This window comes from Plecotus auritus (genome assembly GCF_963455305.1).
Source record: "Plecotus auritus genome assembly, chromosome: 1".
NCBI lineage: Eukaryota > Metazoa > Chordata > Mammalia > Chiroptera > Vespertilionidae > Plecotus > Plecotus auritus.
In genome coordinates this window covers 181,580,145-181,607,831 of record NC_137770.1, presented here as the reverse complement: position 1 = coordinate 181,607,831, position 27,687 = coordinate 181,580,145, and the positions used below count along the sequence as shown (strand labels likewise).

The following is a 27,687-nucleotide window of genomic DNA, read 5'->3' as shown; positions in this document are numbered from 1 at the left end:
CAGTGGAGGTCCTCTTTAGCTATGGGAATTAGAAAAACCTGCGGCAGTTCCAGACGGTAAGACATTTCAGAGTGGGAGTGAGTTCCCTGTAGATATAGCTGTGAGCAGATAAGGCTTTGTGGATCAGGAGACTGCAAGAAGTTGAGGGAGTTCTTCCTTAAGAACAAAGGGAAGTTGCTTGCACCTTGTGTACAGAGATGGAAGGTCATGTGATTGTGGTCAGAAAGGAGCAGCTTCATAAATGGAGATCTGGGTGTGGTTGTAATGAGGATGAAATCTACAGTGTGTCCACACTGGTGGATAGATAATATGGGATGATGTGAAGGCTACTAGAATAAATTTGTGCAAAGGAACTGTGATTACGTGGTGACTTTGAATTTGAGAAGATTCTGGGAATAAAATGAGTAGAAAAAAACACCATGAGGCAATTCTACTAGCATGGGGATATACAGGGTGGGGCAAAAGTAAGTTTACAGTTGTGAGTACGGGAAACACAGAGTTTACTCTTGTATTGTTACTTATGAATTACAACTGTAAACCTACTTTTGCCCCACCCTATATATTTAGGGTATTCTGCACCAAGGAACTAAAATGGGTGATGAATAACAGAGTAACGGAAGAAATAATAACAGAACAGAGAACTAGTCCCTGAAATACAGCGATGCCCCAGAAGTGGTCATGGGGTATGAGAAGAATTGGCACTTTTCCCTCTGGTCCTGCGGTTAGTTAGAGGGTGTCATCCCTACTGTAGGGATTGTAAGAAATGTCATGTTGCAGTTAATGTGAACAGGTAAAGGAATGGGGAAGAGAATGATTTGAGGATGTAGGAAAGTTTGTCCTTAATAGGATTAAAGTTCCAAAAAGATCTGTGAAAGTGTTTTGGAAAGTAGTTCTGAATCTTGGCTGCACAATGGAATTATCCAGGAAGTGCTGAAAACAAAAATACAAACTAAAACCAATACCCAGACCAATTAGATCAGAACTTTTGGGTTGGCATCCCGGAGCAAATCTTTTTTAAAGCTCCCCACCTGATTCCTATATGTGTGGGATAGAGAACTACAGATTTAGGAAGAGCATAAGTGAGAAGTGGGATGGGGCTGAAGAAGGAGGAGGTATTTGCAAAAGACAGTGTTTATGGATAACAGACAATAGAGAAGTAGGGATATATTAGAGAGACTGGTAGGGAACATTGGCAGGCAGGGTGCCAAAAAGGCATAACTGAGGTAATGAAGGGCCTTTTTCTGAGTTTATCGGCCCCCATTTTCCAATTCCAGTTTGGTTGTGGCTGAACAAATATTCTCCTTGTTAAGTTACCCAACTTAGACTGCTCACCTGTAACTAGGATTTTGGTATTTCTACACTATTCCAAGGCCATGAGGTGTAAGACACCTTATCCATTATTCATGTTTGTTTCAGGCTAAGTGCTGGATCCCCAGATGCTGAGAATTTATAGATGTCTACTTGGAAAGCACTGACCACAACACAAACTGCTCTTGGGTTGTTTTCATGGCTTAAACCTGTGCATCAGTCTTTCTTGGTGTTGACCACTAATTAAAATAATCAAAATTATTTATAGACTATTATTTTGTTTGCATGGATATGTGTGTGTCTGTTGGGAAGAAAGGTCAAGAGTGCCTGAGTATAAAAACTATGTGTGTGAATACAAAATACGTGTATCAAATATTTCAAGTATGATGTAGATCTTCTGCAACGATTTTTCTTAGAATCATTAAAAAGATTCGCCTTAATCAGATCCCATGACTCCTCTACAAATACACTTTTCCCTAAGAAGAATTTAAGCCTAGGATGATTTCTATCCTGACAGAGCCTTAGAAGTATCACATTTGCAAGGAATATAAAAGAAATAACCTTAGGCTTTACACTTGAGCTGTGTGTTCACATCATTTATTCGACATCAGAAACTCCTACAGGCTCAACCATCAAAAATATATCCAGTGACTGACTGTCTCATTTTCTTCATGGACCCAACCTGCCACACTCAGTCTTCATGACCCAGAAATACTCTCTGGATAGAAACACCAGAAGGAAATACCCTGATTTTCAGAAAAATTGCTTTACTTGACACATTTTTCTTCCACTTCTCGTCTTCCTTTTCTGGGTGCTCATCCTTCAGAAGCTCCTTCGAACGCTTCCATTCATCCTCCCTTGCAATGCCAGGGCTCCCTTTGGTCCCTATGATCTAGGGCAAGCATGTCAAACTCACCTCCTGTGGGCTGCATGCATTTAGACAAGGGAGTGGCCCTCTGAGAAACCCACTTTAAGATTGGAGAGTCCAGACTGCAGCCAGATGTCTGGGAGTGAGGCTTGTACTCTACACTCAATAGCTGTGTGACCTCGAGCAACTTACTTAACCTTTCTGTGCCTTGGATTGCACTTTTTAAAAATGGGATAATGATATCTTACAGGGCTGTTGTGAAGATTACATGGATTAATAAAAAATATTTAGAAACTTGTCCAGCACATAGCAAGTGCTCAGTAATGTTTATTATTTGTATTAGTTTCTCCCTCTACTCTCCCTTGATATTACCTTTTATCACCATGGATGACAACTATCAATATACAATTGGTTCCCAAGTCTCTATCTCAGGATTTACTCTGTTCAGAGAGCCATACCCATATTTCTACGCCTTGGGCATTTTTGTCCTGATATCTAATTCATATCTCAAAATCAATACACCCAAAGCAAAGGGATCATATCCATACCCCGAGCTGCTACCTACCACCTGGGTTTGCTACTGTGACTTGAGGCAGGCTTGTTCCATGCATTCAGTGTTAGTTAGCCGGTCCTGCAAGAGCTACCTGAACAGGACCTTCCACACCTATTCTCTTCTTCACATGCCTCTGTCATCACCCCAGGTCTTCCATGCTTTTCTTCTTAACTTGACTCTATCTTTCCACAGACATCAAACTAATATTTTTAACATCTATTTCCAATAATGTCTTTCTTCTATTTAAATTTCTCCAGTGAATCTCCATTAACTCAAGAAACTGAGTCTCAGCTCCTCTACCTGGCAGTCAAGGTTCACCCAATAAAACTCCCATCTGTCATTCTAATATGCACCAATAGAATCTGTGTTCACTGACTGCCCCCTCTGTTTCTTTAAGCTGTTCGCTTCACCTAGAAATCTTGTATTTTTCCCCATTATTGCTGGTCAAACCATATTTTCTTTAGGGCCAGTATAAAATGTTAGCTTCTCATATTTCCTTAAAATAACATGATGCCTCCCTCTCTTGAACTTCCATAGAACTTTGCATTCATCTGTGGTATTTATCACACTCTGACTTGTCTCCTAGTCCTTGGCATGCTTCTTTTATTCCTCCTTTTAGATTCTAACTTCTCCAAAGGCGCTTACTACATCCTTTACAGCTTCAAATGGGATACAATGAATGGCAATAATGGCACCAGGTATTAAGCTCATTTATTCTGCAAAGCAGCAGCCTGTTGTCAAATGCTCAGCCTCTCCCTTGCACTCCTCATAAAAAGAATGGGAACGCATATAAATGCAGTAGCACACAAGAGGAACATACAGTGTGAGCAATTATGCCAATTCCTTTTATAGGAAGAACACAGCTGCGATAAACATGGAAGCAGATTATTTACCATCCACAGGTCTCCTTGCCAAATTCTCCCTTCTTAATTTTTCATTAAAGAAAATCAAGGAAGGTAAACAAAAGTAGCCCTTGGGAGGGATCAGTGTAGTGGAAACAACTCATTTATCAGCCTGGTCTTAGAGAAATGTCTCATTTCTTTAAAAAATAATTGCATCTTTTGAGGCCAAACACTTGTGTTCACACATTGGGACGCGCGCGTGCGCGTGCACACACACACACACACACACACACACACACACACTTACTCTAGGTGTGCACAGCCAACCTTCAGTGTGAAGGTGAAAAGGGCAAGTCAGGCAGGAGCCACTTACCTTCAGGGCATCTTGGGTGTCATCCAGACAGTAGACTCGGACGCTGTACTCTAGAGAGGAGCAGCAGAGTGGCCCGAAGATGGCCAGCTTCAGGCGCTTGGCGGCCCCTTTGGTGATGGACTGCCCGACCAGGGTGTAGGTGCTGAGGTTCTCTGTGAGGAGGTGGCAGGCTTCTGCATCCAGCTGAATGTAGCAGGGGGTGGTGAAGTTTTCCTCTCCCACCACCACCACATCCTGTGGGACAAGAAGGAAGGGGCCGTGGCTGAGCCCTGAGGACCCTGATGTGGACCAATGGTGGTAAAGGCTGCAGGACCTCTTCTGAGCTTTGCTTTTTAATTTTCCTACCCTTTTTTTCTTTCTCAGGCTTTATTATCCCTTTATTTCCATCTGTTCTGTTATCTCTCTTACTTCCCTTGCCTTTACACTGCTTATATTCTTTATTTAGATGCCATTCATTTAGCATGTTTTGATCTGAGAATCTACATAAAATTCCAAAACAAATTCATGAATTATCTTTTTTTTTCAGTGTAGCTGTATTTATTATGTGTTTATGAGAATTTAATGTTTTAATCTCCAAAATATTTTTGAGACCAAGAGTACTATTTTATTTTAATACAATTATAGCATAGAAGTTCAAACACTACCTTTATAATTATTCAAAGTGTGTATATATTTCTAGGGGTTTGAAAATAATTAGAAAACTTAAGGAATCATACAATATCATTCTACTGTGTTCTTCCAAACTCACCTGCCAATTAATTTCTAAAGCAAAACAACTACTTTTCCTCATTAATCTGGGCTACTGGACTCTATGGAAAGCACAGTATGGTCAACTCCATGCCTTTAAGACAATTTTCTGTGTTATTTTTCATGTAAGCCTTTAAATAATCTATCCTTACGTGTTGAAAATTTTTAGCAAGAAATAAAAATAAGTGGAAGTGATGAATTTTGTAAAAATAGTAACTCAGTTTTTTTAAAAAAAATATGTTTTTATTGATTTCAGAGAGAGGAAAGGAGTGGGAGAGAGGGCTAGAAACATTAATGATGAGAGAGAATCATTGATCAGCTGCCTATTACATGCCCTCTACTGGGAATGGAGCCTGAAACCTAGGCATGTGCCCTGACCGGGAATCTAACCGTGACTTCCTGGTTCATAGGTTGACACTCAACCACTGAGCCATAGAGTTTTAAATTTATCCAAATGACACAGGCAACAGAAATTATCTGAAAGAGCAAGCATAGAATCCATAAACCAAGGGTCACAATTCCACATGTTTCCTAAAGCATCAAGGTAATAGGAAGACAATAAGGAGTGGTGGAGACTGTGGAAAAGCAGGGCACAGGCTTGTCTAAAGAGCTGAGTCTCCACTTGGCTGCAGCCCTTTGTAGCTTTGCATAAGTTTAGGGCTACTGAGACTACAGCCTTTAATTTTTCAAGAGAAACTAGAAGTTTAGATTTTTATGTGAAATCGTCCTTTTATTAATTCAAACTTAAAATAAAATTTCACGTGGGAGAAATAAAATACATGTGCAGGTACAACTCACCCTCTGCATTAGGCTACTTCATCTCTCCAGAGGCAGGAATTATATCTACTTTGCTTCCCACTGTGTCTCAGTGGGCCTGGCTGATGGTGAGCAAATGGTTATTTGTCCAAAAAATGAAGGAATGTTTCACCATAAATTGGGTCCCTGGGGCTGGACAAAGATATGAAAGAAGTAGCCCCCTCAGGTGGCTGTTTATTAGCTAGGCCTTGCAACATCATCTGAGCTCCAGTAAGAGCTGTCTTTTCACAGCATCCATGAAATCGTTTCTTCAACTGAACCTATACCCAAAGATGAAGTTCAAACTGAATGGGAAAAGCTCAGCATCTCCAGGTTTATTCCAGCCCAAAAGGACACCTGGAAAGAAGCTGCTTTCTCTAGCAGGGTGAACATCAGCCTCAGGCATCATCTAATCATGGCATGTTACAGAAAGCCTCCTGGAAGATATGGTCAAGAATATAGATGTCCCTGTCCCTGTCACAAATCTAAGTGTTTTCATAAGGACTGTCCTCTTCTCTTCACATCTCTTTCTTTTCTTTTATTATTATTATTGATGTTATTATTATTACTCAAATTATTATTATTATTATTCAAATTACCCAACATAATGTAGTTATGTAGAAAATTGTGAATTTGGGGTCACTAATTGTGCAATTTGAACTAATACTTTGGAATGTTTTTGAGATAAATCATTTAAAGTTTAATTAAATTAAAGTTAGATTTGGTTAAGTCTGGTCTTAACTCAACATAGAGTATATTCCTAAACTTTAGTATTGGACTGGAGGTCCTCTAACAAGGAGTAATCCCCTCAAGTGGCTGAAAGAACATGTCCATAGCAGGAAATTCCAGTTAACCCAAGGGTGCCCTGCTGCTCTTCTAAGTCTAATATGACTTTTTCCTAAAATATTACAGTCTTGAATATGTATGTATAGCTTGTTCAAATGTTTCTTTCCTAAAAGAAAAATATGATATGTAATCACAAAATATATAACATATAGATTAGATACTTGTCTTTGTAATGATTACACAAAAATACAGGGGTAGCTTTTTAAAAGTATTTGATTTAAAAAAATTGTTTTGTTTTTGATAAAAAAATTCTGAAATGTGTTTTCCTGAGAATAATCTAAAATGTAATTTTTAGTTGGCTATTTTCCATATAAACAATAGACACTATGTATTCAAGGGATAATAATGAAAATACACAAACGTTTAAAAAGTATTAGGTATAAAAGCTTCATGGGAAACATAACAAATCCTCTGGCACTTAACTGTGGGTGCTAACTGAAGGGTTCTGATGTCAAGAACAGGATTTTTTTAAGGCACTGTCCTCGAGAAGTTAGGATGGCAACAGCCACAGAGAGGCAAGATGCCACCAGTGTGCTTCATTCTAGTGGCGCTTAGAAGACTGTTTCTGTAAGAGCCAAACATTTTCTGAGCTAGGTGCAATGTTTCTTTACTGGTAAATTTAAAATCCTATCTACTAAAAGAGTAATATGCAAATTAACCATCATGCTGCTACACCCACAAGCCATGCCCACCAGCCAATCAGGAGCAAGTATGCAAATTAACCCAACCAAGATGGCTGTGGCCATGGAGCGAGCAGGAGGCTTGGGTTTCTCCGGCAATGGAGTAAGCCAAGCTTTCCGCACACCCTGGCGGGCCTAGGCCTCCACTCAAGGCTACAAAGTTTCAATGATAGAAGATACATAAATCCCCCCAAAAATGGCTGCCGCCACAGAGCAAGCAGAAGACTTGGCTCCGCTCCAGGCTACAAAGTTTCAATTGTAGAAGATAAATAAATCCCAGATACCAGGGCCTCCGCTTGGGTCGCCGGGGGGTGTGGCCACCCTGCAAACCACCACAGGCCCCTCGCCCAGGCTGCCCCATGCCCCAAGGGAACCCCCACCCTGATCCGGGACACCCTTCAGGGCAAACGAGCCGGCCCCTACCCATGCATCAGGCCTCTATCCTATCTAATAAAAGAGTAATATGCAGATTGACCATCACTCCAACACACAAGATTGCTGCCCCCATGTGGTCAAAGATGGCTGCCCCCATGTGGACACAAGATGGCCACCACAAGATGGCCAGCAGAGGAGGGCAGTTAGGAGGGACCAGGCCTGCAAGGGAGGGCAGTTGTGGGCGATCAAGCCTGCAGGGGAGGGCAGTTAGGGGTGACCAGGTTGGCAGAGGAGGGAAGTTGGGGGGGACCCAGGCCTGCAGGGGAGAGCAGTTGGAGGGGACCAGGCCTGCAGGGGAGGGCAGTTAGGGACAAACAGGCTGGCAGGGGAGCAGTTAGGCATCAATCAGGCTGGCAGGGGAGTGTTTAGGGGGTGATCAGGCTGGCAGGCAGAAGTGGTTAGGGGCAATCAAGAAGGCAGGCAGGCAAGCAGTTGGGAGCCAGCAGTCCTGGATTGTGAGAGGGCAGTCGGACATCCCTCGAGGGGTCCCAGATTGGAGAGGGTGCAGACTGGGCTGAGGGACACCGCCCCACATGCACAAATTTTGTGCACCGGGCCTCTAGTTTATATATATTCACCAAAACATGTATACACACTTTAATAGCTGATAGCTCAATTGAAGTTTTTTTTCTTTTTAGTCAAGAGTAAGCTTTGAACAAAGGAAATTCATCTTAACATGCTACTGGAAGTTTAAAAATGTAGTTGAAGTTCAAACACTACCTTTATAATTATTCAAAGTGTGTATACCTTTCTGGGGACACAAAGTATCCCCAAAAATGTATACACATTTTAACAGCTGATAACTCACTTAATTTTCACTCCTTTTCAGGTTTAACTGATTTAAATAATGGGTGAAGCCAGACTAAGCTTTGAACAAAGAAAATTTATGCACTAGATTTTTTTTATGGGGACACATAAAAGATAATGTTTACGGTATAAAACTGGCAACAGCTGATCAATTGAGGACACACAAATACGGAACAAAATGATGCTTGATGTTTGTGATTCCATTGCTTTGCATTATCAACAGTGCCTGGATCAGAACGGTCATCAGTTTGAAAATAGGCATTGATTAAAAATAATTTATTCATTTCTGTAGATTCTTTTCCATTTTGAAAGTGAACTGTATGTTAATAAACACTGACTTTAAAATCAAAGTGTATATAAATAAGTTTCCCTTCCCAAGATACAGTATGTATATTCCAAAATGTGTAAGATTTCTAAGTGCACTTTCCCTATGAGCTAGCTCATGCTTGACCATAATTTTCTGTGTCTACCAGTCAATAGATAAAGCATTCAATAAACAGTCTGTCTGTCTTTCCCCCTTCCTGCTTCTCTCCCCTCTTCTCCCCTCTCTTGATCCCCTTCCCCCAGGTTCTCTCTCTTTCATTTTGAGTGTAAGATAAAATTCCATCCACGTTTTGTTTCAAAAATAAAAGCCTTCCCATGCTTGGTCTTGCTTATCTGCATGGATTGCTCCTGAATTCCATCTTTATCCCAACAGCAGCTCACCTTCCACTGTCCCTGTGCTGCCTGGTTCTTGAGCTGTATCTTCCAGTCCTCGGTGTTGGGGTCTGCGCAGTGATGCATAGTGAGGATGACTGGGCGGGTCAGCAGGGCTCCTGGAGGCCCACAGCTCACCACAGGGGTCAGGAGAGTCTGAGTGTCTTCCATGGGTGGCCTAGGAGAGCAGAGAACAGCATCAGTGACATTTCCATAGCATTTATGTGTATGTACTCTGAGATTTTAGATCTAAAATTGAACAGTATTTTGGGGGGAGTTTTTTTTTTTTTTTTTTTTTTTTTTTTTTTTTTTTTTTTGGAGGGGGGAAATGGGAGTTAAGGCAGAACCAAATTGGAAGATGTGCTCTTTATACTGAGACTTTGATCTTGCCAGACTGGAGGTCTTTATGATAACAGTGGGTCTGCCAGCATCCCTTTGATCCCCTTCCCTCAGATACAGGTCTGCCTTTGGAGACTTCCTTTGAAATTCATGTACAGATAATTTCAGGATGGAATGAGAAGAAACAGTGCTTAGGAGGTTACATAACCATGCTTTCTGGTAACACTTGCCATTGGCCTCATAGGGTTTTAAGTACTTTAGTGTTTTGGGGACCTAATTTGAAAAAATACTTCAAAAAATATCACTTGAAAACAAGGACACCCTAGAGCTAAACTTCCTCCAAATGATTTTCGGGAACAATTCAGGCTAGAACAGCAAATTCATTCTTTCAAAAGTGACCAGACAGACTACAGAATTGTATTTCTACAGTAAAATGAAATCTCTCTCCTTGTATACTTCATACTATGAGAGCCTAAATAGAAGAAAAAAAACACACAAACCCTTCAAGATCCAAGATCTTTATTTCACATCTCTCTTTTTTAATTGCCTTAAATCTTTTCTCCAACAAGATTGTAATCAACAAACAAATGGATAAATTAACCCAAGTTATCAGCTGGCACGTGAAGATGTCATCCCAAGATGTTGAGTGGATTGCCCAAATTCTCACAACCCACAGTGCTACAGCTGGGACTAAGACCAATGTCTTCTCAACAACAGTTCTCAATATTACTCCGTCAGATAATGTGGCTTAAGAAATCATTGGCTCATATAATGTTAGAGGAGGAAGGGCCCTTGGGATCAATAAGTACCATCTTCTGTCCAAAGCAGGAGCCTCTCTATAATAGCTGACATGTGGTTTTTAGTTTTTCAATTTTTTTAATCCATTGGTTTTATTATTTTTCATTTATTTATTTATTGTTTGTTTGTTTGTTTGAAGTATTACAAATAGTAGTACATATGTCCCCTTTTTTTTTTTCCCCATTGACCTCCCCCTGGCCTCCCCTCCCCCCCAGTACATGCCTTTACCTGCCCCCGCCCCCCTCCCAAAGTGTCTTAATCCATTCATTTTAGAGAAAGAGAGGAAGTGAGGGAGAGAGAGGGGGGGGGTGGTGGAGGAGAGAGAGAGAGAGAGAGAGAGAGAGAGAGAGAGAGAGAGAGAAAGAGAGAGACATCTATCTGCTACTCCACCCATCCATGCACCCATTAGTTGCCTCCTGTATCCACCCCAACTAGAGATTGAACCCACAACCCTGGTGCATCAGGATGACACTATAACCAACTGTGCTACCTGGCCAGGGCTGGTTAGTGCTTTGACACATCAAAAATTGTAGTCCATGACTGCTGAGGCTCATTTCATCTATTATCAGCTTACATATACAACACATTCTTATTTAGAATGAACACAATCTCCCTTCCTGACACTCTAAATAAATCCTTGACCTGCTTTCTTTCTACTGTGGCATGAAAGCCTTTCAAATATTTAGAGATTGTTATTATGTCTCTAAAAAGTCTTCTGTATTTCAGAGCAAACATTATCTCAATTCTTTAATGTTTTAAACTTAAGCTAGAAAATCACGGTTTCCCAATCTCTCCCTATATTTCTATCTTCCTTTCATATAGATGTCTATCAGTGTTTCAATATCTTCACTAAAGTGGGTCATCTTAAAATGAATGTAGTGTTCAAGTAGACAGTACAGGGTTACTACTATTGTCTGGGTTTTGGAATATGTAGTTTTATCAGTACCTCACAAAATCATTGCCTTAGGTTATTCTCAATCAAGTAATTATTTATAAATATTTTAGCTTGCTTGAGTTTGATAGGAAGATGGATATAATATGATAATATGGTTAAGCATCTTCTGTATAAAATGAGGCAATAAATCCCCAAGAAGTTTGAGTAATTTGTTCAACTAACCAATCATGTATTTCTAACATGAAAGGCTCTTGGGCTAAGTCTCTACAGTTATGTGTTTGCAATGATGATGGCTTTTGAACCTATGTACAGACATCTATATTTAGCTCTTTAATTTCACCTTAATAGTTTCAGGCAAAATTTCAGGACATCTATTTCTTAATGCTATGTCTTTCCTCCAAATATTGGCTGTCTCACTCAGTCTTTCATCCTCCATAAATCTGATATGCCTGCCACTTATGTTCTCATTCCAATCACTGATAACATTGTAATACAAGAATAGGGCAAGAGACAGAGACCTTTTCAAGGGTACCACTTGAGATGTCTCTCCGGTCTGACATCAATACTCTGAGTTATTTAGTTCAGCCAAATATAAACCCATTAAAATGTACATTGTCTCGTTCACCTCTTTCCATTTCATTCATGTGGATATTGCAGGGACATATCACATTTCTTTATAATGGCAATGGGCACTTCATATGGATTTTTCTCTACTCTTTACTTGTGGTTCATATATTAAATACCACATAATCTAGAAGTTAACTTATCTCTATGGCCTCATTTAACACTCAGTGAGTGGCAGCAGTTGTTACTATTTTTTTAATACTGTTGGAAGAAAATTCTCCATGGAGCTCTCATGTTTTTTTGGCACGTTCCTGTCTTTGCAAAGCAGTTGCATAGCACACACCTTGGAAGATAAGACAGTGCTCACAGCTGGAGTACATGGTAGACATGCCTACTTCTCATGATAAAAGACTCAGGTTTCCTAAGCCCAGGAGTGCTTTCCTGAGAGGCAACCACCGGGTGTGTAGATGCTGTTTATCCCTCTTTGCATCACTCCTGTAGCACCTGGGCTCAGGAAACTGGCACAAAAATGAGAATACTCTGGATGGCGCTGTCGTTGAGTAATGAGTGCACTTCGTCCCTGACTAGCATTTTTGTGCCATGTGTCAGCGTCTACAAGACGGGCAGTCTGCTTGGTAGCTCACAAATAAGGTTAAATCTCAGAGATTCCTTAGTTCTTGACAATTATTTTTATAAGTTCTGAGAACCCAATTAAAATTTGGCATATTTTCCCTTAATAAAACTTGGCTGTCACTGCTTCTACTCTCGTTCTAAAATTTTACTAGCATCTCGCCAACCTATGGCTTCCCTCTCCCCCTTCCATTTAGGAAATCAAAACAATTTTTGACTCCTTTTAGTCTTTTAATATCATCTCTATTCTCGCTTAATAACAACACAGTTTTATTAAATCTAAAGTTATCAAAGTACTTGGAAATGTACTTATATTTGGACTTTTAAGGTTATTGGCAGCTTAAGAACTCATTACCATCTCCTTTGCCCCTTCATTTTCATTTCCTCTTAACCTAGTTTTCCCTCCTTCCTTCCAATCTGAAATTCATCCTCTTTGATCATGAGTGAAGTTTTGCTTTTATTGTGTCATAGTTAATATTACACTATCTGCCCGGAGCTTTTTAACATTTGACTTTTCCTACCAGAGACAGTGGTGACGGGAAAGCAATGATTGCATTTTCCTAAGCACTACTCTTACCTTTTAGTTGCAATTATACCTTGAGCATTAAACTTTTCTAAAAATATATTTTATGTAATTTAATTTTTAAATTGAATTTATTGGGGTTGACATTGGTTAATAAAATTATATAGGTTTCAGGTGTACAATTCTATAATACATCATCTGTATATTGTGTTGTGTGTTCACCACCCCACTCAAGTTTCCTTCTGTCACCATTTATCCCCCCTGCCCCTCCCCCCCCATACCCCTTACTACCTCCCACAAACCCTCTTTCCCTCTGGTAATCACCATACTGTTGTATGTGTCTATGGAGTATTAAACTTCTAGGGAAGGAAACTAAAGTGGAAACCATTTCAAGTGGTCCTTGCAATACAAGTGAGGATTGGAAACAGCTGTCCCTCAGTCTGCTGTTAGCAGCAGGTGCTTGAGGCAGAAGGAGGAGGGGTTCTTCTCATCACTGAGTTGGAACAGAAGGGAGAAGACTCCCTGCTGGCCCAGGGAGCTGTCAGACCTGCTCTCTCCAAGCATAGCCCTGGCATGCAATATTGATGGGCGCCATCCTTAGGGGATGGATAGCAAGAAGAGGAAGGGGCAGTAGGTGTCAAAAGAATTTATTAACCCAGTGAGGTGCAAGAATGTAATGAATAGGGAAGTGGTGAAGTGAAATTCATAACAGGGAATGAAAAACAAAGAAGCAATAATGATAGAAATTTTTTTGTGTGTGTTTTCAAGATGAAAATAGTGTTGAAATTGGAAACATTTGCAAACACTTACAGGAGCGACTTAGGGACCAACTGTTAAGATTTACCAAAGGTCAGAGTGTTTAAATTTACATTTTTTTAAAATTTATATAAAGAGATGATATTAAAATCCATTACACAAAAATAGTAGAAAATAAACATAAACAGGTCTGATTCATATGTTTGCAGAGAAGGGTTTGACTCTTTTATATCTCATGTTACGTAAGCTATTTAAGCAAACATTGAGTAAATATTCATTGCAGATGATATGGAAATGAACACAAAGCAAAAATTAGCTGCAGAAGCAGCAATTAAGTAGAATTTCAGTAATGAACACCGGTTAAACTTTTACAGGCTTTTCAAAGCCCAATAACGACAACATCACGGTAACGCTGGGTGGGTTCTGAGACCTCCAGTACCAAGCTGTGAGACAGGCGTTCCCATTTCCTGTCAGAGGGCTTCTCATACTTTGCCTGCTGCTATCAGTGAGGGGAACCTCTCTTGCACAGAAGAGCATCATTTACAAAACTTTCACAAGAGCGACTGCATTTGCTGCTCATGGCACACCTGCAAGGTGGTTAGGATAAGGATTTATGTTACCTCTTTTTCCAGAAGAGGAAACGGAAACCTGGAGATATTAACACACCCGCCTAAGGCTGCACTAGTCACAGGCAAAGCTAGAATGCAAACAAAATCGTTTGGTTTCTTTCACCTAATGGTGTATTTGGGGTTGCTCATCTGGGTTTAGGGCCTGGAGAAATTTGTTTGCCTGTTTGCTAGAGCAGGTTCAGAGCTGCTTATTGAAAAGAAGCTGTCTCCATCCAACTCTGTGTGGGCCCAGATGCCTCCTAGTAACAGGCATGTCTTTTGTCAGGTCCTCCAGGGTGACAATCCAACCCTAGGCTCAGCTGCCTTTTACAGCCGTTTCACATATAACTGGCAACTTGAAATATTTAAACTCTAGGCATCTGACGGGGAATATCTACCTCTCTTGCTATCAAAAGCTCAATAGAGGAAAAAAAACATTGTAGCCTTATGTGGTTTGGCTCAGTGGATAGGACGTCAGCCCATGGATTGAAGGGTCCCAGGTCTGATTCTGGTCAAGGGCACGTACCTCGGTTGCAGGCTCAATTCCTGGCCCTGGTCTGGGCCTTGCAGGAGGCAACCAATCAATGTGTCTTTGTCACATTGATGTTTCTCTCTCTCTGTCTCTCTTTCTCCCTCAGCTGAGAATTAACAACAAAAAAAAATTAAAAAAAATATTTATGCAAGTTATTCTAAAGGGAGTGTCACCAATTCCCTAACCTAAATCTATCCCCAGTTTAAGAAAGAACAGCTAAGTATTGTGCCCTGGACTGAATTACTAAATCCTTGTGTAATTGTTTCACTTTATTTATACTTGGACCTTATACCATCCACTTACATTGAGGGGCACTAACAAGCAGCCCTATGAAACTCATTGCTGTTTCTATTATAAGGATGTTGTTCATTGTATTAATAAAACGTCTCATTTGGGAGGAACCACAGACACTGAGCTTCTCCCGGGAACATTTTTTTCCTCATGGACACATGGATCTTCCAACTTACCACGTCCCCCTCGTGAAAGCTTTGAAACAGTAAATCTAAGACCTAGACCTGTTATCAGAAATATGCTGGGAACATTTTATATTTTAACTCTTATCTGACTTTATCTTATCTTTTTAAATTTTACTTTTCCCATTTTTTCATCCACTTATTAAACAATTTTTCTCCCATTGAAAAAACAGTTTTCATAAATCACCTTGAATCATTTCTTTATAAGTAGGATTTCAATAAATACACACTGCAGAGAACAGTAAGAGAATAAGACTTAAGTTTACCTGGCCTCGTCTCCCTTCCCCCTGTACCTTTAGTTTCTTTAGAGCTGTTCCTTCAAAGGAAGAATTTAGGGCACTACTTAAAAGGAGAATATCTTGAGTTCCACTGAGAAGTAATAATGTCAACTGTTTACAAAGTTCCAGACTATATGTTAAAATGAATGAAAACTTCCTGCAATATACTTACCTACATAAGGGATTTTTGGCTCACTATCCTAACACAGTGGTCGGCAAACTCATTAGTCAACAGAGCGGTAAACCGTGGCTCACGAGCCGCATGTGGCTCACGAGCCGCGGTTTGCCGACCACTGTCCTAACACATTATTATTTATATTCAGTAAATATATATGACTAGAGGCCCGGTGCATGAAATTTGTGCATGGGTAGGGTCCCTAGGCCTGGCCAGCAATCAGGGCTGATCAGGGCCTTCTGGCTGCTGGCAGGGGCCTTCCTTCCCTGGCTGTCAGCTGCTGGTCAGGACCTTCTTTCATTCCATGCTGCCCTCTGGTGGTCAGTGCACATCATAGCGAGTGATGGTCGAACTCTTAAGGGGACATTTTGCATATAAGTCTTTTATATTTATATATAGACTAGAGGCCCAGTACATGAAATTCATGTGCAGGGGGGTGGTCCCTCAGCCCGGCTTGCACCCTCTCCAATCCAGGACCCCTCAGGGGATGTCTAACTGCTGGTGTAGGCCTGATCTGCAGTTGGACATCCCTCTCACAATCCGGGACCGCTGGCTCCTAACCGCTCGCCTGCCTGCCTGCCTGATTGACCCCAACTGCCTCTGCCTGCCGGCCTGATGCCCCTAACTACTCCCCTCCTGGCCTGATCACCCCCTAACTGCTCTCTCCTGCCAGCCTGATCACACCCTAACTGCTCCCCCCTGCCAGCCTGATAGCCTCCTAACTGCTCCCCCACTGCTGGCCTGATCGCCCCTACCCACCTCTGCCTCATCCCTGGCCACTGTGGCTTTGTCCGGAAGGATGTCTGGAAGATGTCCGGAAGATGTCTGGTCTAATTAGTATATTACCCTTTTATTAGTATAGATTGTTTAAAACATTGGTAGGCAAACTTTCTCTTAAGGAGTCAGACAGTGGAGATTTCAGTCTTTGTGGGCCAACATCGACAATATTACATAGGTGCTTGTATAGCCATTTAAAATGTAACTAAGTAAAAATCACTCTTAGATTTTGGGCAATAATACAAAATTAGGTGATGGGCTAGATTTGATTCATGGATATAATTTGCTAATTTCTGGTTTAGAAAATTAAATTTACAACTCCTTATTTGTAATCTTTATGTAAATTTAGACATTGGTGTTAGATTTGGAAAACCTCCATCAGGATTCTTTAGAGTATTTATAAATTTACTACACAAACCTTTGTGAGTAGAAAGAGTACTGTTACTAATGGCACTGGAACTATGGGGGGGGGGGGTCTCCTTCAGCCCAGCCTGCACCCTCTCTAATCCAGGACCCCTCGGGGGATGTCTGACTGCCGGTTTAGGCCCGATCCAGTGGGATAGGGCCTACACCGTCAGTCAGACATCCCTCTCGCAATCTGGGACTGCTGGCTCCTAACTGCTTGCCTGCCTGCCTGCCTACCTGATCACCTATAATCACCTCTGCCTACTGGCCTGATGCCCCTAACTGCTCCCCTGCTGGCCTGATCGCACCTTAACTGCCCTCCTCTGCCAGCCTGATTGCCCCCTAACTGCTCTCCCCTGCCGGCCTGATTGCCCCTAACTGCCTCTGCCTTGGCCTGTGCCACCGTGGCTTTGTCCGGAAGGATGTCCAGAAGATGTCCGGTCTAATTAGCATATTACCCTTTTATTAGTATAGTTTTAATTGCTTCACCACTAACTTGCACCTTAAACTCTTCCTCCTGGGATTTCATCCTTTAAAAAAGTGCCTAAAGACCATCAATGTCCTCTAGTTGACAAATCTAATAGTTTTTAAATTATTATTCTTTCTTTATATTTTAACTAGAGGCCCAGTGCATGGCATTCGTGCACTGGGGAGGGGGGATCCCTCAGCCCGGCCTACACCCTCTGGGACCCCTTGGGGGATGTCCAACTGCCGGCTTAGGAGTGGGCCTAAACCGGCAGTTGGACATCCCCTGAGGGGTCCTTAGCACTGCTGCAGAGGCTGGAGAGGCTCCCACCACCGCCTCTGTGATCGCCAGCTGTGAACCCGGCTTCTGGCTGAGCGGCGGTCCCGCTGTGTGAGTGCACTGACCATCAGGGGGCAGCTCCTGAGTTGAGCGTCTGCCCCCTCGTGGTCAGTGCGTGTCATAGTGACTGGTTGTTCCGCCATTCCATTGATTTGCATATTAGCCTTTTATTATATAAGATTTTAATAACACCTCTATCAACCATTTCCTCCATCTTGAAACTCTCTTTACATTTGATTCCCCCCCCCCCCCCATGACACAAACATTCATTCTTTCATTTAAAACATTAATTTGAGGGGGCCACTATATGCTAAGGACCATGACCAATGCAAATTCTTTATCCGCCTTATCCTTTCATGTTCTATTTAGTTTCACTCATCAAACCCGAACTGTAAATAGGAATACTTCCCAGAGTTTGTTCCCCAGTTCTCTTCTTTCTGCTTCTGCATCTTTCCCCTGGGAGGACCCGCTCACTGGTGACTTGCCATCTGCATCTCTAGCAGGAATCCCAGATCCCAGCACTCACACACCCTGGGCCCATTTAACTCAGAAACTGTCCTTTCTCTGCTTGAACTAGTTGCTGCTTCTGACCTCTCTCATTGCTCTCACAGTTCTCACAGTGCCCAAGGCTTGGTACCTCAGTCTGTGTTCTTTGTGTTTGGCATCACTTCTAACCAGTTGTGCAATACTTTTTCTTCTGAGATATACTTCACTTTCCATTCTCCAGACTTGACCTTGGCTCTGTCCCCTCTCCCCTCACACCAAGAATATCGCCACGGCCTAATCAGGCACCCAGCCTTCCAAGGTGTCTTTCTGTTCCCTCTACCAATTCATCTCACACACCATTTGCCAGATAATGTTTAAAAAGCATTGCTATTCCTGTATCACTTGGTTACTCAAAACCCTTCCATGGCCTCCTCTACAGTTTATTAAAAAAGTTCTATTTACCTTTATAGTTGAAATGTCTAAATAGATTTTTTTTAGTATTTTGAGAAAACTGCTAGGCAAGTAGAGAATACAAAGAAAGGGAAAAGTAATGTTCATATCTTCAATTCAAATGGTTTTTCGATAAGCGATGACAATGGGTAAAATTTCTGTCTGACGCTCATTTTTTTTAAGCTGCTACTGGAAACAAGGCAAAAGGCCCATGTGAGTGCCATTTAATTGTGGAAATTGTATCCACGGGGGGAGAAAGAGGCTTTGCAGCCCCTTCAGAGACCCATAAGGCCGGGGAGGTAGGGTTCCCGGGCACAGCCTTGCAGCTCTGCTCCCTTTTGGTCAGAGACAGCTTGTCCCATCTCTGCAGCTCACTTGGGCTGCTCATGTGCCATCCGTGCTTCCTTAGCGCATACTCAGTAATTATAAGGCCCCTCTCATCACATTCACTGTGCCACATGCAATTAAGTTCAGGCTTCCCTTTAGACAGTTCACAGGGGCCGATGACCAGCTAGATGGGAAGCAGCTGGAAAAACAGCCAGTTCTGGATGCAATAAAGGGAATGAGAGAGAAGGAAAATAGAGAAAAGTAATCCGAATTTCCCATCAATGCCTTAAAGTAACATTCATAGCTCCTAATGTTCTCACAGAGTCTCCTCTGCTAGAAGTTGTCTCTCATATCATGTGAGGATAGAGGGTCTGCAGTGAGCAATAGGAAGAAACTGTGGTCCAGCGTGCACTAGATAAGAAGGCTGAGGTGTGGCTTTTGCACTGGTGAGATGGAGGACTGATGGCATGTGAGAGCGAGCCGAGAGCTTTGCGGTGAGATAACCCGAGTGTGAATCCTGCTTTCTCTCAGCCCTTAACTGTGAAACCTTGGTTACGTGACTTCAGTTCCCAGAGCTTAGTTTTTTCATCTTTAAACTGGAGCTCATCACAACTTGCAGAGTAGTAGGGAGGAATAAATGAAATTAGAAGAATGCTGAATAGCCTGGCTGGTGTGGCTCAGTGGTTGAGCATCAACCCATGAACCAGGAGGTCACGGTTTGATTCCTGTTCAGGCACATGACTAGGTTGCAGGCTTGATCGCCAGTAGGGGGTGTGCAGGGGGCAGTCAATCAATGATTCTCTCTCATCATTGATGTTTCTATCTCCCTCCCTCTCTCTGAAACCAATGAAAACATACTTTTTAAAAAAGTATGCTGAATAAATGGTAGCTATGTTTGTAGTATGACTATATCCTAAAACACATTCTTGTCATTGTGTTTTTACAAGAGCAAACCCATCTGATTCACAACAGAAAGAGGAACTTTCTCATTTATCGGAGACAGTTATCTTTTTGTGTTTGTTCCTTGTTTCATGGTCTCTTGTGCCTATTTTTTTTTAAAGATCTTGAGGTTTCTCTGGCTTCATTTTGACAAACAGAACTTCTTTGATGTACACCAAATTCAATAGAATAATTCCCTCTGCATGTAACTTCAGGTGGTAGGCATAGCAAGGAGGGATTTTGTTTCCTTTTCTTTAAAGTCAAAGGCAGAGGAACCTAAAAGCAGAAGTTTGTCACTTTATCAGTTTTCTGTGTTCTCTCTCTTTCATCTAAAAGGTACAATTATCCTGGTCAGATGCCGACTAAACTATGGGAAGGGAAACCGTGGGTGGCAGGTGAGAGCACACATCTTTCAGCTTCAGCAGGCCTCCTCTGGCTTGATCTTCAGCTAAAGATAATGCTGACCAGATGCAAAATAAGAGGCCGTGAATACCTGCATGCTTCTTGGGATAAAGTACCAGCCAGTACTCATTTTTGTTTAAACAAAATATCCATGTTGGCATGGCCTTGAGAGATGGAAGTACTTAGCACTAACCTTGACTCTGAACTCGAGAAAGGAGAAAAACAAAACAACAAAGGGATCTTGGAGTTTGCTAATCTTCATTTCCGCTGCAGCAAGAGAAGGCCTCAGAGGGCCCATGGATGTTACTTTGCATTGGAGAATGAAAAAAATGAATATTTGATGTGAGTAAATATAAGTCTTTTAGTGATTTTCTGTTGCTCAAATTTAAGGCATGAATAATGCTCAAGGAATTTTATTATTTTCTGAGGCTAGTGTTTATGTAGGTGAAAGCACACCACCTGGGGGAAAATGTTCTGGGTCCTACAGATTATAAATATCAGTATCTCCACCCGCGAGCATGATAAAAGAGTTTTCCATCTACTGAAGAAGAAGACTAAAAGTGGATGTTTTTCTGAGGATGACAGAGGGGAAAAAGAAAGGTATAATGTATTATAATGATAACCCAATTCTACATTTGTCACTAATGCTTTGTATTCAGAGCTCAGGACTAAAGAGCGGATGCCTTTCCCCTTGGGAAAAACAGCAGAAATTACATGTAAGGATCATTATTTCAACAACATCTTTTATTTTAAGATGTATGTACTTTGAAAGCATACATCAGTCAGGCCTCTAAAGCACTATTGAATGCACGCACTTTATGTGGGAACTAAGCAAGAAATACCATGATTTGTTAGAGGCCAGACTGAAAATTGAATTTAGGACTTCTAAACTCCTCTTGCTATTTTCACTTAAATTAGCTGCATCTTTATGATTATGACATATATGAAATGGAACCTTTTGATTCAATCTAGTTTTTAATCAACCCTAGCTCCATCTGGAAAGGCCCAGCATAGAATTCATAGGAGGTAAACATAAGAAGGAGGTTGGTAATAAGTAAGAAAGGGTTACAAAAAGAAGAATCTACAGGTGAGAAGAGAGTGCGAGGCTGAAATGGGGGTAGCAGTCACAGGTTTGGGTTTGTCTAATTCTTTGTGACCTTGAATTCTATGATGGGAAAAAGGTTGTATTCTTGAGCCAGGCCACATGAACCTGACGTCTCTGTGTCTACCCACGTGTCTCTCTGATCAATCTATGGGTCATGTTCCTCTGGATCATGTTTATGGCCATTTTTACAGCTAATATGGCCACAAGTCTACTTGGGAAGAGATCTCTGGTCTTCTGCTCATTCTCAAGATATCCAAAAGAGTCTGCAGCTTCAAAGATCAAGAGCAGTAAACATTCACATTTATACATCTTGGGAAACAAGGGTATGCCAGAAGCAGGGCACTCAAGACACAATATTTTGGGTTTATTATTTCTATTGTACAATTCTCTTTCAGCTCAGACATGATTGATAAAGTCAAGTGCACCAGAAAAAAACATATTTACCTCATAGTTTCTTTCCTGTGTACAGTCACATACATTTCGTAGACTCTCCCTTGGGGAATGGCCCCAGCGGGAATCAGTAAGCTTACTCCTGAATAGCAAAAGAGAAGAGGAGAAGTTACATAAGACGTATAGAAGCAAAGGGAATCTTCACAGAATGCCTTTGAAGCAAGTGAAAGGGAATGAGATTTTGTGGTCATGTAGCCATAAGCCTACTTTTTCTCTAAAGACATGCAGATATTCATGGCTGCCTGGCTTTCTTTCTTTATTGGCCTCATTTGTTACCACAGCTCCCGCTGAACTGTTACAGAATTAAATGGATGATGTGATTTTTTAAACTCTTGTTTTATTTAAGGAATAGACAGATGATTCCAGTGTCACTTTCCTTGTAAAAGGAGGGGAAGACCAACAACTGCTCTTAAAATTTCAAACAGCTGTAATGATGCATTGTTTCTAATTAAAAGAAAAATCCCCATAGGATTCAAAGTCAGAGAAAAACTAACTTCAACAATATAAAAAACATATATTTCTGAAATATCTGGTTAGCATCAGTGTTATTCCGGGACAGAATAATAATTGATGAAGAAGTCCTTTCATCATACATAACTGCAGAAAGCGAACAGAACCTACTAGTTGTACTCACAACCCATCAAGGAGGCTTTTACTCAGTTGTGAATGAGTGCCATTTTGTAGGACATTGCATTGAACTCTGTTCTAGTTAACTGTGCCTATAGCAATGGCTTACAACTTGAACTTGCATCAGAATCACCTGGAAGACTTGCTAAAACATGGATTACTAGACCTTACCCTCGGAGTTTCTGATTGGCCAGTTCTAACAAAACTATATACATTTTTGCAGCTGTAACAAGCTGCCAGGTGATGCCAGGATGGTTGCCTGTGAACCACACTGCAAGAACCACTGGCCTGCACTGTTGCAGCATCACCTCAAAGAGGAATTCAGGGTGGGCAGCAACCTGAAGGTACTCAGCTTCATGATTTTATTCCAATAAAGGCAGCTTATTCCAACTCACTAAAAATTTATGGAGCACCATTGTGAGTACAGAGTTTTGGCATTGTTGTGAATGCCAAGAAATAAAAGATAGGGTTCTTATATTTGAAAAGCTTATAATTTAACTAGCAAGGAAATGGAATATGCCAAATGAGCGCAGGGCAATAAGAAAACTTGCCTGACCACATTGGAACGTTTCAAGAAGAAAGAATGGAGAATTGAGGAGAAGTGGGTATTCAGGCCTTTGTAAAACTGGTTGAAAATGTTGAGGCCTGGCTTTCCTGAGAAGGTGCGTAGCGTGAGAGCGGTGCCGCTGTGGGACGTGCAGTGTCACACTGGTGCAGTGAACGGTCTATTGAGGCACAGAGGGGAAGCAGGCAGGCCACACCTCAGGCTACCACGCCTCAGTATTGTTCTTTTTTCCGATGGGAACGGTAAAATGCACCTGTGTATGTGTTATGGGGATGAAATAAAATTATGGATGTAAAATAACAGGAAGAAGGCCTGACATACTTTAGGTAACCATTGTTACGCTATTAAATAAACAGTGTATGTAAATCACCTTTGCTTAGTACATAGAAAGTATTTAACATATGCAGTTCCCTCCTTGCCACTTGAGAAGCCTCTATAATAATTAATCTATGAAAAAGTCTCAGGTGTAGAAATGGGAAGGAAAGGTAGACTTTAGTGAATATGATTAAAAAAAAACACTGTCTTGTCAATAATATAATGTTTAAACAATGAAGAGCTATAAAGGATATGTTTTCCTATCCATTTGATAGACTATTAAAATATATTTAAAATAATGGTTTTTAATGCACATACAAGAGCATGAAACTTAACGAGAAAAAGGTAAAGAAAGCATTTCATATAATGTATTATCCCAACTATGTAAAATGTATAGAAAAATAAAAAATAATATCCAACTATTTCAATTTCTTAAAATATACTTTAAAGATATGGAGTGAAAAATTACCAAGGCATTGAAATGGGGGACTGAATTAGAGAAAGAATCAAAGACACGTTCATATTCAGACCTGAAGACCAATTGGTTCTGTATATGGGCTGTATGGCTGTATATGCTTTTCTTATGTTACATGAAAAACAAATTGTTTCTTAATGTTGCATTTGCAAAATACTCAGTCATGTCCAAAGAGAGAAGTTTGATTCACAGAGGAATCCATTAACCCTCTTATGACTCCATAGTTCCAATCCTATTACTACTACTGATTAATGAATGCCAATGTTTAACAAACACACTATCAGTCACTAACTTAAACTCATAATTTAAGACCTTTATGAGGCTTATTCTCTCAAAGCTGATAACTCAACAGGAAACTGAAAACTAAATAATACTACCAAAGGACCATGCGGAAGCTGTGGTTCTAGATAGCTATATCAGAAGCAGGAGTAAGTATCTTCTAAAACCTTGAGGCTAAAGACTGTGTAATAAAGAGTTACTAAATAAAGACTGATGTCTATTATGATGTCCTCTGAGCATCTAGAAATTAGTGTTCTGAAGTATTGCTTCCTCTAGTGATTTGGAACTGAACCAACTGATATGTTTTCTAATTAATTTGTCCTTTTTAAGTGCGTTGACAACAGCGAGAGTTTCTGGCTGGATGTGCCTTCTGAAGCTCTGTTAAAAGAAGGTCAATGACAGTTGTAAATGACACCTTGGCAGAAAGTTGTGAGCATAATATTTATAGAGGAAGTGTTTCCAGAATTGGTTGCAGGAAGATGAATGGTTTTGCTGCTTTTGTGTGAAGGAATGTAGCTTTACATTGAAAGTAGAGTTGGGTTAGGTAGGCTACATTTAACTTTTCAGGCCTAACAAAAACAAACAAAAAAAGATTTTGGTACAAAAAATATGTTTCATAGCTCTCCATCTTTGTGTTTTAGACCTTTAGGAGTTACCTGAGTTGGGAACAATAAGGTGGCCCCCGAGAGAGTTGAAGGTGCCAAACGCAGTGCAGGACGGATCAGTCTGCTTTGCCAGGCTCTGACTCTTCAGGTTCAGGGCCTCATTCTCCAACAAGGACTGGGTCATCTGAGGGGACAGCTTTGATGCAAACTCAGAGAGGTCATCCTGGGGGGTGACAGCACCTGAGGTGTTGTACACTTTGATTTTCAGGTTAGGCAGTGGATCCAGAATTGGAGAGTTGGTCATGGGGATTTTGTCCGAGACATCGTGTAAGGCATAGACAGGTCCCCTGTACATGGCTGCAGCTGATGTGAGGTCTGGAGGTACTGCCAGGAGATCTGAAAGAGAAAAGCAATCTACTTGAATACTTCATTCAGTCAACTTACATTAGTCAGTCTCCCCCTGACACTTTCTGAGTCAAATGCAAAGAAACTCAGCAACTATTAGAGATGTATGGACTCTATAGCTTTGCTGAAAACAAGGCAATTAGATGACGAGGATCCATTTTATTATTGGCTAAAAATAAGTAGACAGATTTTGCCTTGAAGCCTACTCATTGCTCTGAAGGTATTTAACTATTTCAACAGATGAGAATTCTAGACAGTGATCCCCACCAGGTGCCTATAGGTAATAGCCTCCCTTGTCTCTACTGGATTTTGGTTCATCCGTAGACCACTGTATTCATAGCAATACAAGATGTCCTGTCAAAAGAGAAAAAAGGGGATTCAAGAATCAAACAGTCCATATACTTTTTCAAATAAAAGCTAAAAAGTATGACAGAGAAACCTGTTAGAGAATATAAAAAAACAAGATTCATGCACCTTGTCAACTCTAACATAAGCGAATAAAGTTAATACAGTAATTAACAAAACAGACCAACCCCCCTAACTTCATGGAGCTGAACTGGCTATTTCACTGATTTTAAAGCCACACAGGGAGGTTACTTATTTGCATAAGTTGTAGATGTGAAGTTCAACGTCAACTGACCTTGTCTTGCTGCCTTGATGTTCACAGGCTGAAAGCCTCCGTTGAGTGCCGAAGAGTCAATAATATCAGACTCAAAGTCACGGTGATTCTTCCGATACACAAAGAGGGCCACAACCACGGAAATGGCCAGGCAAACAATCACTGCTATCACAATGCCAACATACAGAGCAATGTCATCTGAATCAGGAGCAGCTAGATGGAAGAAGGAGACATTGGGCAAACTGGTTAGAGACATTTCCCACAGTGGACAGACGTATTGCTATAATTTTTTCAGACATTTATTGTCCTTTTTTATAGGTTAATTTCAAATCTAATCCAAAAGCTATAAAATACAACTGTGGCCTTTCAGTGGAAAATTATTCCTGATTTCTTTTCCTTCCCTACTCTGCGTCTATCCGCCCACTCATCTGTCTTAAATGGGGCACCATAAGAGATCATTTATTCCAAGGCATCAAAAGAAACTGGAGCTGAAACCTTCCTGACCCATAGGAGTCAAAAAGCTTATTGCAAATTTCAGGTGGAAAGTTTGGAAGGTGGCTTGAATTCACTGATAGTTCTCTAAAAACATAAACATAAACACTCCGCTAGAAATATCTGGCATGTTCTGAATCTGTATATTTATCGAACCAGAATATTTTCCTAGAATCCTTCCAAGTCATAAAATAACTTTCCCCTAAATCAGTGAGTGGGTGGGTGGGAATGGTGTAATTACGCAAACCAAATATTAGGGGCAAACATGTTGGACCTGAAAGGTGTGCTTTCAGAAGACCCAGGTCTGAGGAGCAGGGGTCACCCCCGGTAACTCCGGGCTTTCATACAGATTCAGTATTACCTCTGAGAACCCTGAGCTTCTCATGGTCTCCTGTCAGAGATTACATTTGAGCTACTCATTACTGGAATAAAATACAGCTCTACGGTGTACTGGGTAAGATAAAGGCCTGGTTCAGTGATCAGAAAGGTCAGACTAGTCCTGAAGGCAATTAAGCATTTGACCAACACAGTGTGTGGTCAGACGGGGCGGGGGGGGGGGGTGGGGGGGGGGCGCTGTTTCTGGGTAAAGAGTGAAGAAAATTCCTGTAAATATTGCATGTTGCCTTGGTGGCATGGAACATGCTTTGATCCAACGGCAAAAGGTGATAAATAAAACAAAACAAACAAAAGTAAACCTTTCTTGAATCTTACTGACATCTTTAAATCTGTTTTTAGTTTTCTGGGACCCACAAAAATTTTCAGCAACGTTAATAGAAGCTTCTTGGCTCACTGTAAAGGAGGTGATTAAACAGGTACTTCAGGTGGTCAACAGCCTTTTTATGCTCAATTTTATATCTACATGCATTGGGGGGAGTGCAGATTTATAGGTCGGAGGACCTCCTAAGAGTTGAGGAACCACTGCTCTCTCCTAAGACTCACAGACACAAGCTTTATGCAGTGAAATGACTTCATTCAAATTGCCAGTGGCTCAGGGAACCACCTACACTGTCATGTCATGATTTCTTGGAGGCACTGACAGTATAAAGAAATTCTCTGTTGAAAAATTGCAACATCTCTTTTAGAATTTTGTATGTAAATGCACTGTATGTGAAAGGATTATTATTTTTTTTTCTTTTTAAACCACTGTTTTTCCCAAAGTGTCCAGAATATCCACTTTCCTATCAATCAAGTCAATATGCACTGATCTTTTCAGAAACCCAGTGGCATCCCGAGCACTCTTGGTTGTGTGAGCCCTGCTTTCAAAGAGCTGACTTAACTCTGCTGCTGGGTCCTCTCTGAGGCCCTGCAGCAGGATTCTGAACTCCGGTTAGAATATGATATCAAAATCCTTAATGTTTTATTTTACCAGTCTGCAATTACTTATTCAACATTCATGATTTTTAACGCAATAGATCTGCATTTTCTCAACGTTTTACTTTTTTAGCATTTTAACCCAGCCTTTTATTTACATCAGCATTTTTTTACAATATGTTTTGTCAGCTACTGGACCCAAGCTTTGGATGTAGGCTGATAGATTTGAAAGCTGGCAGAGACTCGAAATGACCCTTTCTTCTCTTCTGCGGTGAAAATCTAATTTGCTTTTCATGTTCGAATATATTAGGCACCTATTTCCTGTGT

The 27,687-nt window shown here is 41.0% G+C and overlaps 1 protein-coding gene across 2 annotated transcripts in view; it reads right to left on the bottom strand.

Annotated features, from left to right (window-relative positions):
- UNC5C (unc-5 netrin receptor C) overlaps positions 1 to 27,687 on the bottom strand; it is a 399,186-nt gene that overhangs the window by 30,196 nt on the left and 341,303 nt on the right. For both annotated transcript variants that reach the window (XM_080644037.1, XM_080644038.1), the window contains 5 exons: positions 25,579 to 25,770; positions 24,585 to 24,929; positions 21,662 to 21,749; positions 8,960 to 9,128; positions 3,945 to 4,178 (listed from right to left, as the gene is read on the bottom strand). In XM_080644037.1, the coding sequence (XP_080500163.1) occupies positions 3,945 to 4,178; positions 8,960 to 9,128; positions 21,662 to 21,749; positions 24,585 to 24,929; positions 25,579 to 25,770 (1,028 nt within the window). The remainder of the gene's footprint in view (positions 1 to 3,944; positions 4,179 to 8,959; positions 9,129 to 21,661; positions 21,750 to 24,584; positions 24,930 to 25,578; positions 25,771 to 27,687) is intronic.